General features: G+C 39.2%; 1 protein-coding gene across 1 annotated transcript in view; it reads right to left on the bottom strand.

The window, feature by feature from the left end:
• The window catches only part of LOC117319416 (inositol 1,4,5-trisphosphate receptor type 2-like), a 75823-nt gene that overhangs the window by 17823 nt on the left and 43915 nt on the right, over window positions 1–14085 (bottom strand). The window contains 18 exon segments of the mRNA XM_033874228.1: window positions 1897–2208; window positions 2458–2667; window positions 3354–3446; window positions 3833–3932; window positions 4942–5039; window positions 5638–5794; window positions 6148–6300; window positions 6562–6700; window positions 7597–7726; window positions 8106–8177; window positions 9898–10002; window positions 10251–10337; window positions 10986–11064; window positions 11410–11523; window positions 11663–11850; window positions 12022–12103; window positions 13238–13284; window positions 13286–13477. Coding sequence (XP_033730119.1) covers window positions 1897–2208; window positions 2458–2667; window positions 3354–3446; window positions 3833–3932; window positions 4942–5039; window positions 5638–5794; window positions 6148–6300; window positions 6562–6700; window positions 7597–7726; window positions 8106–8177; window positions 9898–10002; window positions 10251–10337; window positions 10986–11064; window positions 11410–11523; window positions 11663–11850; window positions 12022–12103; window positions 13238–13284; window positions 13286–13477 — 2358 coding nt within the window.

The raw sequence follows: 14085 nt of genomic DNA, 5'->3' as shown, positions 1-14085 counted from the left end.
CAACGTTAGCTTACTTTATGTAGTAAACAACAAGGCCGACATTAGGCCGTTCCAGCAGCTTATAAAGCTGCCTGTTCAGGAGTTATTTCAAATAAAAATTATCTAAATTCAAGAACACTTTGTGGGAAACAGGCAAAATGTATGTTTTTTGTAACAAATGTTAACAAAGACTCAAATATTCCGGGATAATACCATAAACACAAAAACGACAACTGTACGATGGAATACCTGATATCTGATAGGTCATCAGCTTCTCATAAATTGTGAAACATATCGTTACTGTGACCCCTTTTTCGCAATACAAATTATCTACCAAGCTACCAACTTTGCGATACACAGCTCTACAATTAATTTAAAGTGTCTTGTGCAAGGACACAACCATGACATCACAGAGACCGGCCCATTTCTCAGCTTCTCGAGAAACACAAACCGACACAGGTAGGGAGCTTTGAACCATACACCTCAGATCTTCACCTGAGGTTACATGGCCAGTGTTCTAACCGACTGAACTATCAGGGTCCCCTCACCTGAGGATACATGGCCAGCGTTCTAACTGACTGAGTTATCAGGGTCCCCTCACCTGAGGTTACATGGCCAGTGTTCTAACTGACTGATTTATCAGGGTCCCCTCATCTGAGGTTACAAGGCCAGTGTTCTAACTGACTGAGTTATCAGGGTCCCCTCATCTGAGGTTACATGGTCAGTGTTCTAACCGACTCAGCTATCAGGGTCCCCTCATCTGAGGTTACATGGCCAGTGTTCTAACTGACTGAGTTATCAGGGTCCCCTCATCTGAGGTTACATGGTCAGTGTTCTAACTGACTGAGATATCAGGGTCCCCTCACCTGAGGTTACATGGTCAGTGTTCTAACCGACTCAGCTATCAGGGTCCCCTCATCTGAGGTTACATGGCCAGTGTTCTAACTGACTGAGCTATCAGGGTCCCCTCACCTGAGGTTACAAGGCCAGTGTTCTAACAGACTGAGTTATCAGGGTCCCCTCATCTGAGGTTACGTGGCCAGTGTTCTAACAGACTGAGTTATCAGGGTCCCCTCACCTGAGGTTACATGGCCAATGTTCTAACTGACTGAGCTATCAGGGTCCCCTCATCTGAGGTTACATGGTCAGTGTTCTAACTGACTGAGCTATCAGGGTCCCCTCATCTGAGGTTACATGGCCAGTGTTCTAACTGACTGAGTTATCAGGGTCCCCTCACCTGAGGTTACATGGCCAGTGTTCTAACAGACTGAGTTATCAGGGTCCCCTCATCTGAGGTTACATGGCCAGTGTTCTAACTGACTGAGCTATCAGGGTCCCCTCACCTGAGGTTATGTGGCCAGTGATCTAACTGACTGAGTTATCAGGGTCCCCTCACCTGAGGTTACATGGCCAGTGTTCTAACTGACTGAGCTATCAGGGTCCCCTCATCTGAGGTTACATGGTCAGTGTTCTAACCGACTGAGCTATCAGGGTCCCCTCACCTGAGGTTACATGGTCAGTGTTCTAACTGACTGAACTATCAGGGTCCCCTCATCTGAGGTTACGTGGCCAGTGTTCTTCACCTGAGGTTACATGGTCAGTGTTCTAACAGACTGAGCTATCAGGGTCCCCTCACCTGAGGTTACATGGCCAGTGTTCTAACTGACTGAGCTATCAGGGTCCCCTCATCTGAGGTTACATGGTCAGTGTTCTAACAGACTGAGTTATTAGGGTCCCCTCACCTGAGGTTACAAGGCCAGTGTTCTAACTGACTGAGCTATCAGGGTCCCCTCACCTGAGGTTACATGGTCAGTGTTCTAACATTGCATGGAATGGAGGATACAACTGACTTGAGAATGTCAAGACAAGCAACATAAAATTTATAATTATTGAACAGGTCTCCAACCAATATCTTACCGAACAGAACTCCACAAGGGTATCAAACAGTTGGCAAATGAGTGGCATAGATTTGCTGTTGACACTCCCATATAAAATGTCCAGGAATCTTGTTGTCTCTGCCACTAAGTTGGCAGATTTTATATTGTCTGGTTGTTCCCGTAAGTAATCCTGCAGCAGACGATACTGGTTGTCACACATTAGTCCTAAAATCCTCAACACAAGTTCAATGTAACCATCATCCTCAAACTCTAGGTCACCAGCCTGGCCAAAGTCTTCTCCAAGCAACTCTTTGATTTCTTCCTCATCCAATTCCTCTTCCTCCTCTTCTTTCTTCAGATGCAATAACAGTAAAATTCAATAATCAATTTCAGTAACATAATTTTTTCATTATGTTTATAACAATCATAATGAAACAAATTCCAGGATATAATCTATTGTTTGTTTCTCAAATCAAATGACACCATGTATTAATTTTTTTCTCAACAATGCATAAAATACACATGTATATTTATTTATTAAATTAGTATTAATTTTTTACTCATGCTGAATTGAATATCAAAACATAAAAATGATAATTACCACAGGTTTAACCATGGGTGATACTTTGGAAGTCACACCAACACCATTGGGCATAGGAGGTTTCACAGAAACACTTGAGGACAGAGAACCGCCACCTCTTGGACTCTGTGCAGGTGGTGGTGGATCACCATGGATACCGTTAGCGACCACCAAAGATGTCCCAGGCTTCGGTGAAGTATTGTCTCTAACGGACAAGGTGGAACCAAGTTTCTGGAGAAAAAGTAAACAAAACCATTACCTTTTACAATCACAATATTCATGTGTAATTAGAAAATATTACTCGAATATTACCACATACAAAACGATACCTAAGCATGACAATTTTGATAACAAATGATGATTTCAATTTCTCTATTGTGTTTCCTTTTTGTAACAGGAGACCAAAAATGCATGGATCAGACCAGGACCTAGACATCTAAACTCTAGATAGACACTCTAACCATTTGAGCTACCTGTCCACTGACTTCAGCCCAGTCCAGTCCTGCTGCAATCCTCCCTCCTTCAACAAAGTCTTTGATCCCGAAGGTATACAAGAGACCCAATACCACCTCCATGGGTATTTAGATGGATGCCAAATGCAACAGGAGAGGAAAAATAAAATGACCAGACAGAGACTAGAACCTGGGACCTCTAAACTCTTGAAAGATGCTCTTAATATTTCAGATACCTTGCCACCGACATACCATATATGGCAATGGTATTGTAATTTCAGCCCAGTCCAGTTCCGCTACACATGTCTGGGGTCTGTATCATCCCTGTTTACCCAGTCTATTCTCAACAAGAAGCATGCCATATACAGCACTGGTATTGTAATTTTGTTTACAGTGGTCTGTCAAATAATTAAAGATACCTCATTTGATCAAATAAGTTTGTCTCAATTTGAATTTATCTCTTACTTGGTTCATCGCCAAAGAGGAGCCCAGATTGAGGGAAGATTTCTGCATGTTTGAAGACATGAAGGATCCAAAGTTGTTGGCTTTAGTGATCTCCTGAAAGAACAAAATATCACAAGATGAAACTTTTACAATCTTAAAACAGAGCAAAATAATCTGGCAGTTTAAACTGAGCAACATTGATGATTAGTGCTATAAATATGAACTGGTATACAAAAACACATGAATTTCCTGGGTTATTTTCTATGCTTGTGATATAAGTTTGTACTTACCTTAAAATTCCCTTAGGGTTCCAATGATTTCAGCATTATCAACATTATAAGTGCAATTACAGAATTGTGGTCATTCACAGGTGATTTCTTTATTTCAAACTAAATGGATCATAAATATCTCAAAATATAGCCATCTACCAGATATTATTATACCTACATTGATGGGGCTTTATGCCTACACTAGTAGGGTTTTAGAAAACTTTTACATACATTGGTGGCCAATTGTCCAGTCTTCATGGCAATCTTGAGAGCTTTGGCCTGTTGAATTGCATCTTCCATTCGTGCTTGGTGCATTGCAAACAGATGGCGTCTGGTAAAATCAAGGAAATGAAAGTTATGTTGGAATTGGCATCAATTTAATGTTTGGTGAAAATTGATAAAGCAGTCATAATACCCACATATTTTTTTTGTTTCAGGTAGAATTCCTGTAGTGTATACTTATAGTCAACTACTGGTTAACTGCTACATTAGTCAGAAGATTTTTTAAATAATCAATTTTACAAAAATGTCTTGAGATTGGCTGTTATCTCCTTAAATATATAGACACCCATCCTCTTCCTCAACAATGAAGACAGTGTATAGGGAAACACCAACAGCCAGTGTCAGGACTGGTGTATAGGGAGACACCAACAGCCAGTGTCAGGACTGGTGTATAGGGAGACACCAACAGCCAGTGTCAGGACTGGTGAATAGGGAGACACCAAAACCCAGTGTCAGGACTGGTGTATAGGGAGACACCAACAGCAAGTGTCAGGACTGGTGTATAGGGAGACACCAACAGCCAGTGTCAGGACTGGTGTATAGGGAGACACCAACAGCCAGTGTCAGGACTGGTGTATAGGGAGACACCAACAACCAGTGTCAGGACTGGTATATAGGGAGACACCAACAGCCAGTGTCAGGACTGGTGTATAGGGAGATACCAACAGCCAGTGTCAGGACTGTTGTATAGGGAGACACCAACAGTCAGCGTCAGGACTGGTGTATAGGGAGACACCAACAGCCAGCGTCAGGACTGGTGTATAGGGAGACACCAACAGCCAGTGTCAGGACTGGTGTATAGGGAGACACCAAAAGCCAGTGTCAGGACTGGTGAATAGGGAGACACCAACAGCCAGTGTCAGGACTGGTGTAAAGGGAGACACCAACAGCCAAGATATTGATTTTTTTTTTCTTACTGAAGACCTGTTAGTAACAGATAAATGTACAAAATGCCTTCTAATAATCCCTATCAATTTTGACAATTAGTCTCACTAAGAATTGTTGACTATTAACAGTAACGAGTGAAAATCAAGTTGACCCTGAGGGATGTGACTCACTTCTCCCTAGTAGCTATAGCAGACATAGTCATCCTTCCTTTGATGGAGAAGAAGAAGGTCTCCTCTCTTGTTCCTGTGAAGAAGTCTATAAGGCTGACCTGAGTGAAAATAAATTTCTCACATTATTAAGTCTTTAAGTAGAACAGTTAGAACAATCAAGTATACATATAAACATTTCATTAGATGGTGATAAGATCCCATATTAAAACTAATCACCTGAATTAATTATTTCTTGAACTTTGAATTATTTTATCAAAATATATAAACTTAACTTTACTATTTTACATTTCTGAAACAATTATTCAAAGTTACATCAACTTATATCGAGCACTATTGTTGGTCCGAATGGAAACAAAGCAGCAGCCTTTCTGTGGGAGTTTAAGGTCAGTCTGCAGTCACTAAATACTATACTGTATATCTAAGGTCCATCAGATTGTAAAAGCTATCACACAGGCAATACACATTATGGTTCTGAAGGTGATATTCAATTTAGCCTAAACCAGAAGATGTGCCCCTCCGACAGTTTGTGGTTAGATGCCTAATTGATTGTACATATTGCTTTCCATTATTATTTCCTAGTCATAAACTGACCAACGAAGCCAAGCACTATGATTTAGTAGAATACAGGATCCTACAGACCTTCATGTAGATGAACAGTTGTAGATTCCTTATAGAGAAGGCTTAAGCAATACATACCTGGACAGACTCATTGCCATTATAGAGAAGGTTGGCCATAAAGACAAGCACCTCCCTAACAACTTCATCCTGAGGACGTGACAAGTGGTCAAGTACACTGCTGACCGCTCCACAGTTGTCTAGGGCATCTTGGACCTGGTCAATCACACGGAGCTGTCTGTAACACACAGAACACAATGTCTCAGGTTCTAAATTAATAAAAACAAGATAAAATAGTTTGTCTGAAAGTAAAACAAATGTCTCAGACAATCAAAGGTCAGACTTGTTAAGTTTTTATTGAATAGCAAATATTACCTCATTACCTTTACAATGGAGCATTTAGATAAGGTTAAGAGTTTAAGTAGGAAAAACCTAATGGACAGATAGGGGAATGAAGAATTCCATGAAAGAAAAACTATCATTTGTGAATGACAGATTCTGCAGTATAGGATAGTTTTTGAAATAGTACCTTGCATGTATTAGTGGACATGTAATACTGGGTTTGTTTGATAGTAAGTGAGAAGTTCTTACTTTCTGTGATCGGAGGAGTTCTGTTCCCAGCCCTCAGGAAGTTTACAAATTTCATTGTGGATGAGTCCACGGAGAAGCTGTAAAGTCTTGATGTCCAGGTTCACCTGATCCAACTTCTCCTTCTCGCTCAGGTTGGTTAAACTTGATGAGATGCTTTAAAAGATTTATTCATTTTTTTTTTTAAATGTGACTACATTGAGATGTAAATAATTGGTCTTGTTACCAGACCACTATAAGTCAATTGCTTTGAGCTGAATAAATAAAATTTCTTCTGTTTTAAAGCTCAATTAACTGTCTAATAATTATATATCATATGATCTAACTCATTCACGGACAAAAGGTAGTGAATTGATAACAATTGCAAGACTTTACACATTACCCTAATTAAGTTTAAAACACTTTCACTTCACTTACGACATCATTTTGACGAGTTTACTTGCTAAGGAGTATTTCTCTCTTGGTGTTTTGGCTGTTCGATTTATAAAACATTCCAGATGTTCCTGGAACTCACGTCCAAGAGGTAGCTCTTCATCTCCTCCAACCTCAGAGTAGGCTGAAGTAAACCAGAGGCCACACATTACACTATTATAATAGTTCTTACACAGCATTTCTAGAAATCTATCATTGGACCTTTTGACAGCACAGAAAATGTTTTGCTGAAAAAAGTGACAACAATGTATTGGCAGAATATTGCTGACTTCCTGAGTTATGTTATCTTATCTAAGGTTGAAATTTGATTCTGATTTTTATGAATAGGTGTAATTATCAATTTAATTTCCAATCAACATTGTAAAAGTGAGGTGTTTTTTTGATGGGGCTAAAAAGTAGTCTAGTTCTATTACATTTATTTTTCAGTATACATATACATTCCAACAAAATATCTGTTTTAAGGGATTCTAACGAGTGTCTCTTTACAATGTGATGACCACATCTGTTCTGTACTTCATCACCTGATTTTTAACAATATTGCAAAGCGCTGTAATTTCACGGTATCAAAATTTCATGTTTTTGTGCCAGGAACTTATTCGCAGTGTCTTAATTTCGCTCTACAACGTTTTTGAAACGGTGCAAATGAGGACTGCACCATTAAATCCTTTTGTTAAAATGTGTTATTTAAGCATAATAAATTTGGAAATTAGATATTCAAAATCAAACCTTGTTTATTTCATAATAGATTTAAATGAATTATTGAAGACAAAATCCTGTGTGCATGTATATATACACAATATAAGGTAAGAGTTCATTGGTATTCATACGTACGCTCATCAAATATTGATAGTAAAATAGCTGACATATAAACACAATTTTCGCTAGGGTTTTGAATTCGCGCTTTGATAGCAAACCGCAAATATGGGGAAATATAAATCCCCTCGCAAAATAAAACAGAAAAATAAAAGCACTTTACAGTACTTGACGGGAATGATACATTATGTTAGGGAATAAACATACGGATATCAGATGGGAATCCAATCTGTGCCTGTACAGTGTTATTTCCCCCATAAGATTTTTTCATGTTCATGGAGAAGTCATTCAGCTGGTTGTTGATTTCGTCCTCTGCCTCGTAATAACTATCATATGCCTGTAATAACAATAGGCATATTTTGAGCATAATTACAATGAATCTATATTGATATATATCGAATATAATATATACCCATGCTACTGACAACAAACAGTTTCATAATTGCAATTTTCAAATTAACTGATCTAATGAAGGGGGTCTTAGGGAATTTCATATCTTTGCTTCTTTAAAACATTTTTGTTTTAAAGGGTATTGCCTAAATCAGAAACTATCCCCCCAACATTAAAGAATTAAAACTCCCAAGATATTTCATCTCACCCCACATAAAATCTAAATTTAATTAGTAACTGGTTAACCACCTACATGATTCAGGCCATTGCTTGGTTTTGTCTCATCAACTACAAAATTGATGTCAATCTAAGAAAACAATGTTTACCTTTTTGCTGTCACTGCGTACATCAAGATGGACATTCCCAGTACCAATCTGCTCTTGGAATTCTTGAATTTCCTGTATATCAGTAAATATTAAAATAAGAAATTTTGCTTGATAAATATGATAAGCGTTTTGTATAAATACAAAATGTATATTTCTTGAAAAGTGTTATCTAAACTTATACTAATGAAAATTTCTAGTACACTTATTTACAAGAGTATTGAAGAAGCACAAATTTTTGCCTCATTTCATTTTTGATCTTGAACAAAATAGTAAATATTCAACAATGCATTGAGCAGTCTTGCAGTGAATGAAATTGGATTGGCTGCACTTTGTCACAGAGATGGGTAGTGTGGAGACCTGTACTTACCGTGATGGGTAGTGTGGAGGTGTGTACTTACTGTGATGGGTAGTGTGGAGGTGTGTACTTACTGTGATGGGTAGTGTGGAGACCTGTACTTACCGTGATGGGTAGTGTGGAGGTGTGTACTTACTGTGATGGGTAGTGTGGAGGTGTGTACTTACTGTGATGGGTAGTGTGGAGGTGTGTACTTACTGTGATGGGTAGTGTGGAGGTGTGTACTTACTGTGATGGGTAGTGTGGAGGTGTGTACTTACTGTGATGGTAGTGTGGAGGTGTGTACTTACTGTGATGGGTAGTGTGGAGGTGTGTACTTACTGTGATGGGTAGTGTGGAGGTGTATACTTACTGTGATGGGTAGTGTGGAGGTGTGTACTTACTGTGATGGGTAGTGTGGAGGTGTGTACTTACTGTGATGGGTAGTGTGGAAGTGTGTACTTACTGTGATGGGTAGTGTGGAGACCTGTACTTACTGTGATGGGTAGTGTGGAGACCTGTACTTACTGTGATGGGTAGTGTGGAGACCTGTACTTACTGTGATGGGTAGTGTGGAGGTGTGTACTTACTGTGATGGGTAGTGTGGAGGTGTGTACTTACTGTGATGGGTAGTGTGGAGACCTGTACTTACTGTGATGGGTAGTGTGGAGACCTGTAGTTACTGTGATGGGTAGTGTGGAGGTGTGTACTTACTGTGATGGGTAGTGTGGAGGTGTGTACTTACTGTGATGGGTAGTGTGGAGACCTGTAGTTACTGTGATGGGTAGTGTGGAGGTGTGTACTTACTGTGATGGGTAGTGTGGAGACCTGTACTTACTGTGATGGGTAGTGTGGAGACCTGTAGTTACTGTGATGGGTAGTGTGGAGGTGTGTACTTACTGTGATGGGTAGTGTGGAGACCTGTAGTTACTGTGATGGGTAGTGTGGAGGTGTGTACTTACTGTGATGGGTAGTGTGGAGGTGTGTACTTACTGTGATGGGTAGTGTGGAGGTGTGTACTTACTGTGATGGGTAGTGTGGAGGTGTGTACTTACTGTGATGGGTAGTGTGGAGGTGTGTACTTACTGTGATGGGTAGTGTGGAGGTGTGTACTTACTGTGATGGGTAGTGTGGAGGTGTGTACTTACTGTGATGGGTAGTGTGGAGACCTATACTTACTGTGATGGGTAGTGTGGAGGTGTGTACTTACTGTGATGGGTAGTGTGGAGGTGTGTACTTACTGTGATGGGTAGTGTGGAGGTGTGTACTTACTGTGATGGGTAGTGTGGAGGTGTGTACTTACTGTGATGGGTAGTGTGGAGGTGTGTACTTACTGTGATGGGTAGTGTGGAGGTGTGTACTTACTGTGATGGGTAGTGTGGAGGTGTGTACTTACTGTGATGGGTAGTGTGGAGGTGTGTACGTACTGTGATGGGTAGTGTGGAGACCTGTACTTACTGTGATGGGTAGTGTGGAGGCTGACATCAGAGTGGTCATACAGGCATTTAGTTTCTTCATCTGTCCCTCATCACTCATCAGTGGACCAATGACACTCATGAAGTCCTTTAAAGTTAATACTACATCATACACATGGTTCATACAATCATCAAATTCTTTTCTATGACTTTTCTGGGCCATTGAACATTTTAAGATAGTAATGTCATATACAGAATAGTTTGATATATAATCAAATATCTCATAACAAGGATATAGCCTCCAAATGTCACAAAATCAAGATCATTCTGATAGCGGTCACAGAATATCTCCTTTCACAACGTCTACTACATATTGGCTTAAGATATTTCACTGACCTTGAAGTTTCGTGCCAGGACATCCATGTTTTGTGGTTCAGTAGGATACATTGTCATGTCAGGCTGGTAGTAGGTCTTACAGAAAATCTGAAGAGTAAAACAGAATAATGTCAATCACAGCAGGCTTATTTGTTTTAATGGATTCATTGCCCGATGAATAGCCAGGGTCAATTTGAGGTGAGGTCTTCCTGTAGTAGCTGTTGGCTACCTCACTGATCAAATTACAGGACACCTGTCATATTCTATTCAAAGTAATTGGGGTAATTTCAGACTGATTGGAGGCCTGTGCTTTCAAGGTCAAGTCCCTGGTCCCCCCTTTATTGAAAAGTTGTTTAAAGATTGTAGCCTATTTGACCCCAGTGACTTTGAATGTAGGTCAAGTTCATTCATTTGAACAAACAAGGTAGCCCTTTACCCAAGCATGATACTGAGAGAACATCAGGTCTCTGGGCCTCACGGTAATTGAAAATAAGTTGTTAAAAGATTTCAGCATATTTGACTATGGCATTGAATGTAGGTCAAGGTCATTCATCTGAACAAACTTGGTAGCCCTTCACCCTGAAATTCTTCAGGTCTCTGTGCCTCATGGTTATTGAGAAGAAGTTGTTTAAAAGGAAAAAGTTCATGCAGGACCGCTGGACAACAGATGCCGCAACACAGCACAATTTATGCTCACTTGCCTCCCGGGAAAAAGGAAATGCCTGGAATTTACATATGATTAATAAAGATAATTACCTGCAAGAAAGGCATGACAGCATCAAACAAGTAGTGCATGCTTCCCTGAATGATAATCTGTCTGGTCATCTGTTTGACACTGAAAACACAATAGTACCATAGTCATCATGCTGGAAAGATATTCCCATTGTTTTACACACAATGAGGAGTTAGCAATCATTTTTGTGTTTAAGATAAGGTACTTTTTATGAAGCTTGAAATTCTACATTTACTATTAACATCAATAATTAACAGTTTGAAAAACAAATTAATCTTTAAGATGGCGAAGATGATAGTCATATTTCAATAATAAAGTTCCAAATTTTAAAGTATGATTCTGAACCATAAAAGAATGGAATTTTTGTTGCTGCTTAAGAATACTAATGTGATACTATTTGATGAAGTTGAATTCATTAAAATTCCTGTAAATTAATTCCAAACTCACACTCGGGGAGGTGGCTTCTTGACCAGTAGCTTGGCACTCCGTGGATTCTCTCGGCTGTAGTCTGTGACAGACTTCAGAGTTTTATTCAGGGTCTCTATGTAATTCCACATGGATCTGTGTAAACAAAGAGTGATAATGTGTAACAATAGGTGCTGTGTTTGGTGTCATAATAAATACTCATAAAAATAGATATCTGTGTCAGATTTGAAAATTTCCTTCTGATTGCTTATAAACTTGACAAGGCCCGACTTACTTGTCATGTGGTAGATCTCCGGCCCCACTCTCTATCATACCACCAGCAGAGTTGAGATATACCCAGAGGATGAACCTCAGGAAAGGTCTCTTGAGGTTGTCGCTCACTTTGGGGTTATTAACAATTCTCATCAGCTCAGGAATCTTGAAGATGGTCTGGCAGATGGACTCAATGAATTGGTTCTCACCCTGGATATCAAAAATGCAAAGTCATGAATACATGAATCAAGATGATACAAGACAATAATTTGACCAGTCAAATATATTAGTTCCGCCAAATGTCAACACCCATAATTTAAAGCCCCAACCAGCTTTTTGTGTTCTGTGAGTGTAAGATGGCACCTGTTAAACTTAACTGACCTCAGCACAAGTAGCCAGCATGTCCATCATGGCTACCAGGTATTGCAAGTCCTTATGACTATTGTCCATCAGGATTTTCTCCCTGTTAAAAAATAAGTTAGTTTAATAGGAGAGTCAATGTAAAAGACTTCATCATTGATTTCTAGGTCAAATCAGTATCTTCAGTTAAAAATTGACAGCGAAACAACTTTCATTGTAGGTATAATAATAATAATTTTAGTTCTATATACCTTTATATCACAGCAACATAGCCATCTCAGAGCTATTCATAAATTAATATCCTTGGTAACTTTCATTGTAGGTATAATAATAATAATTTTAGTTCTATATACCTTTATATCACAGCAATATAGCCATCTCAGAGCTATTCATAAATTAATATCCTTGGTTATAGGACCTTTAGCAACCAGACAATCACTTTCTCAACTCCCTAGAGCTTATAGCCAGAGCTGCCATTTAGGCACTTACAGTTTACACATGACATTTCTTGCACTGCTCTACTACAAACTAATTTACCCTTTGGTCACATAGCCCTATGTCCTACCACTAGACCACCCTGCCTCTATAACCATGTTGTCTTCAGTGAAATGTGAGATTATACATTTGAACAAGAGGCATAACAAAGTGTAATGAGAGTTCTGATTTCAATACAATTAGAGCCTCCATCAATCTATGACACATGTATTGCCAATGACTATGAATTACAGTAGTAATGGAAAACACAAAATTCTGAAGATACAACACAATTAGAAGTAGTACTACCAATATGGCATTTAGAAGTAGTACTACCAATATGGCATTTAGAAGTAGTACTACCAATATGGCATTTAGAAGTAGTACTACCAATATGGCATTTAGAAGCAGTACTTCCAATATGGCATTTAGAAGCAGTACTACCAATATGGCATTTAGAAGCAGTACTACCAATATGGCATTTAGAAGCAGTACTACCAATATGGCATTTAGAAGCAGTACTACCAATATGGCATTTAGAAGCAGTACTACCAATATGGCATTTAGAAGCAGTACTACCAATATGACATTTAGAAGCAGTACTACCAATATGGCATTTAGAAGCAGTACTACCAATATGGCATTTAGAAGCAGTACTACCAATATGGCATTTAGAAGCAGTACTACCAATATGGCATTTAGAAGCAGTACTACCAATATGGCATCTACAACACAAATCAGAAAATTTATCCTAGTCGGCTACCTTGCAGACTCGTCCTGGTCTATGACGTAGGCTACATCAGCGCGGAAACTGCATGAAGTACTGCATGACAAAGCCCTGATTACGTTTGATGGGCAGGTCCAACTCCTCCACCTTGACAACAGCATTGAGAAGGTCAAGGAACTGTGGCACAGTCTCTTTACAACGAGCCACCATGGACATGACATTTTGTACTTGCTTTCCTGTGATCTTCATACAGGTTTTAGTGTTCCCCACAAAGAGCTAAAACATATATAGACAAAGTGTGACACTACACTTAACATGTTGTTTTCCCTGACATTTCAAACTCATGTGTGTATGAACCTAATTAACCAAAGTCATATCTGGTATTTTGCTTCAGTAATAGAATACAAAACTATCTTAAACCTGTCTCAAAATTAATTTACTTAGTCGAATGCAAAAGTTTCAAATTGTGAATGAAAAAGGAAAAAGACATTCCTGCGAAGGGATTCCGGCTCTACCTTCTGAGCCAAAGAAGTAGCTCTGTGCTGAGTGACAGAGTCTGTATTTAACAATAAGTACAAGCCCATCAATCCAACCATTTCATAAAATGAAAAATTGCTATAAGCCAGTGGGTGTTGTCAAGTGTAAATAAGGTTGGAACACCACAGAATCTAAATATAAGCATATAACAAATTGTTTTGTGACTTTTAAAACATACATACATGGTTTGGTTTGGTTTGGTTTGGTTTATTTTGCTCAACATCCTATTAACAGCTAAGGTCATTTAAGGACAGCCTCCCGTGCGTGCGACATGCATGTGTGTGGCGAGTGCGTATGTGTGTTTTGGGAGGCTGCGGTATGTTCGTGTTAAGTCTCCTTGTGATAGG

Source organism: Pecten maximus, chromosome 2, assembly GCF_902652985.1.
Source record: "Pecten maximus chromosome 2, xPecMax1.1, whole genome shotgun sequence".
Classification (NCBI taxonomy): Eukaryota; Metazoa; Mollusca; class Bivalvia; order Pectinida; family Pectinidae; genus Pecten; species Pecten maximus.
This window is presented reverse-complemented; position numbering and strand designations above follow the sequence as displayed.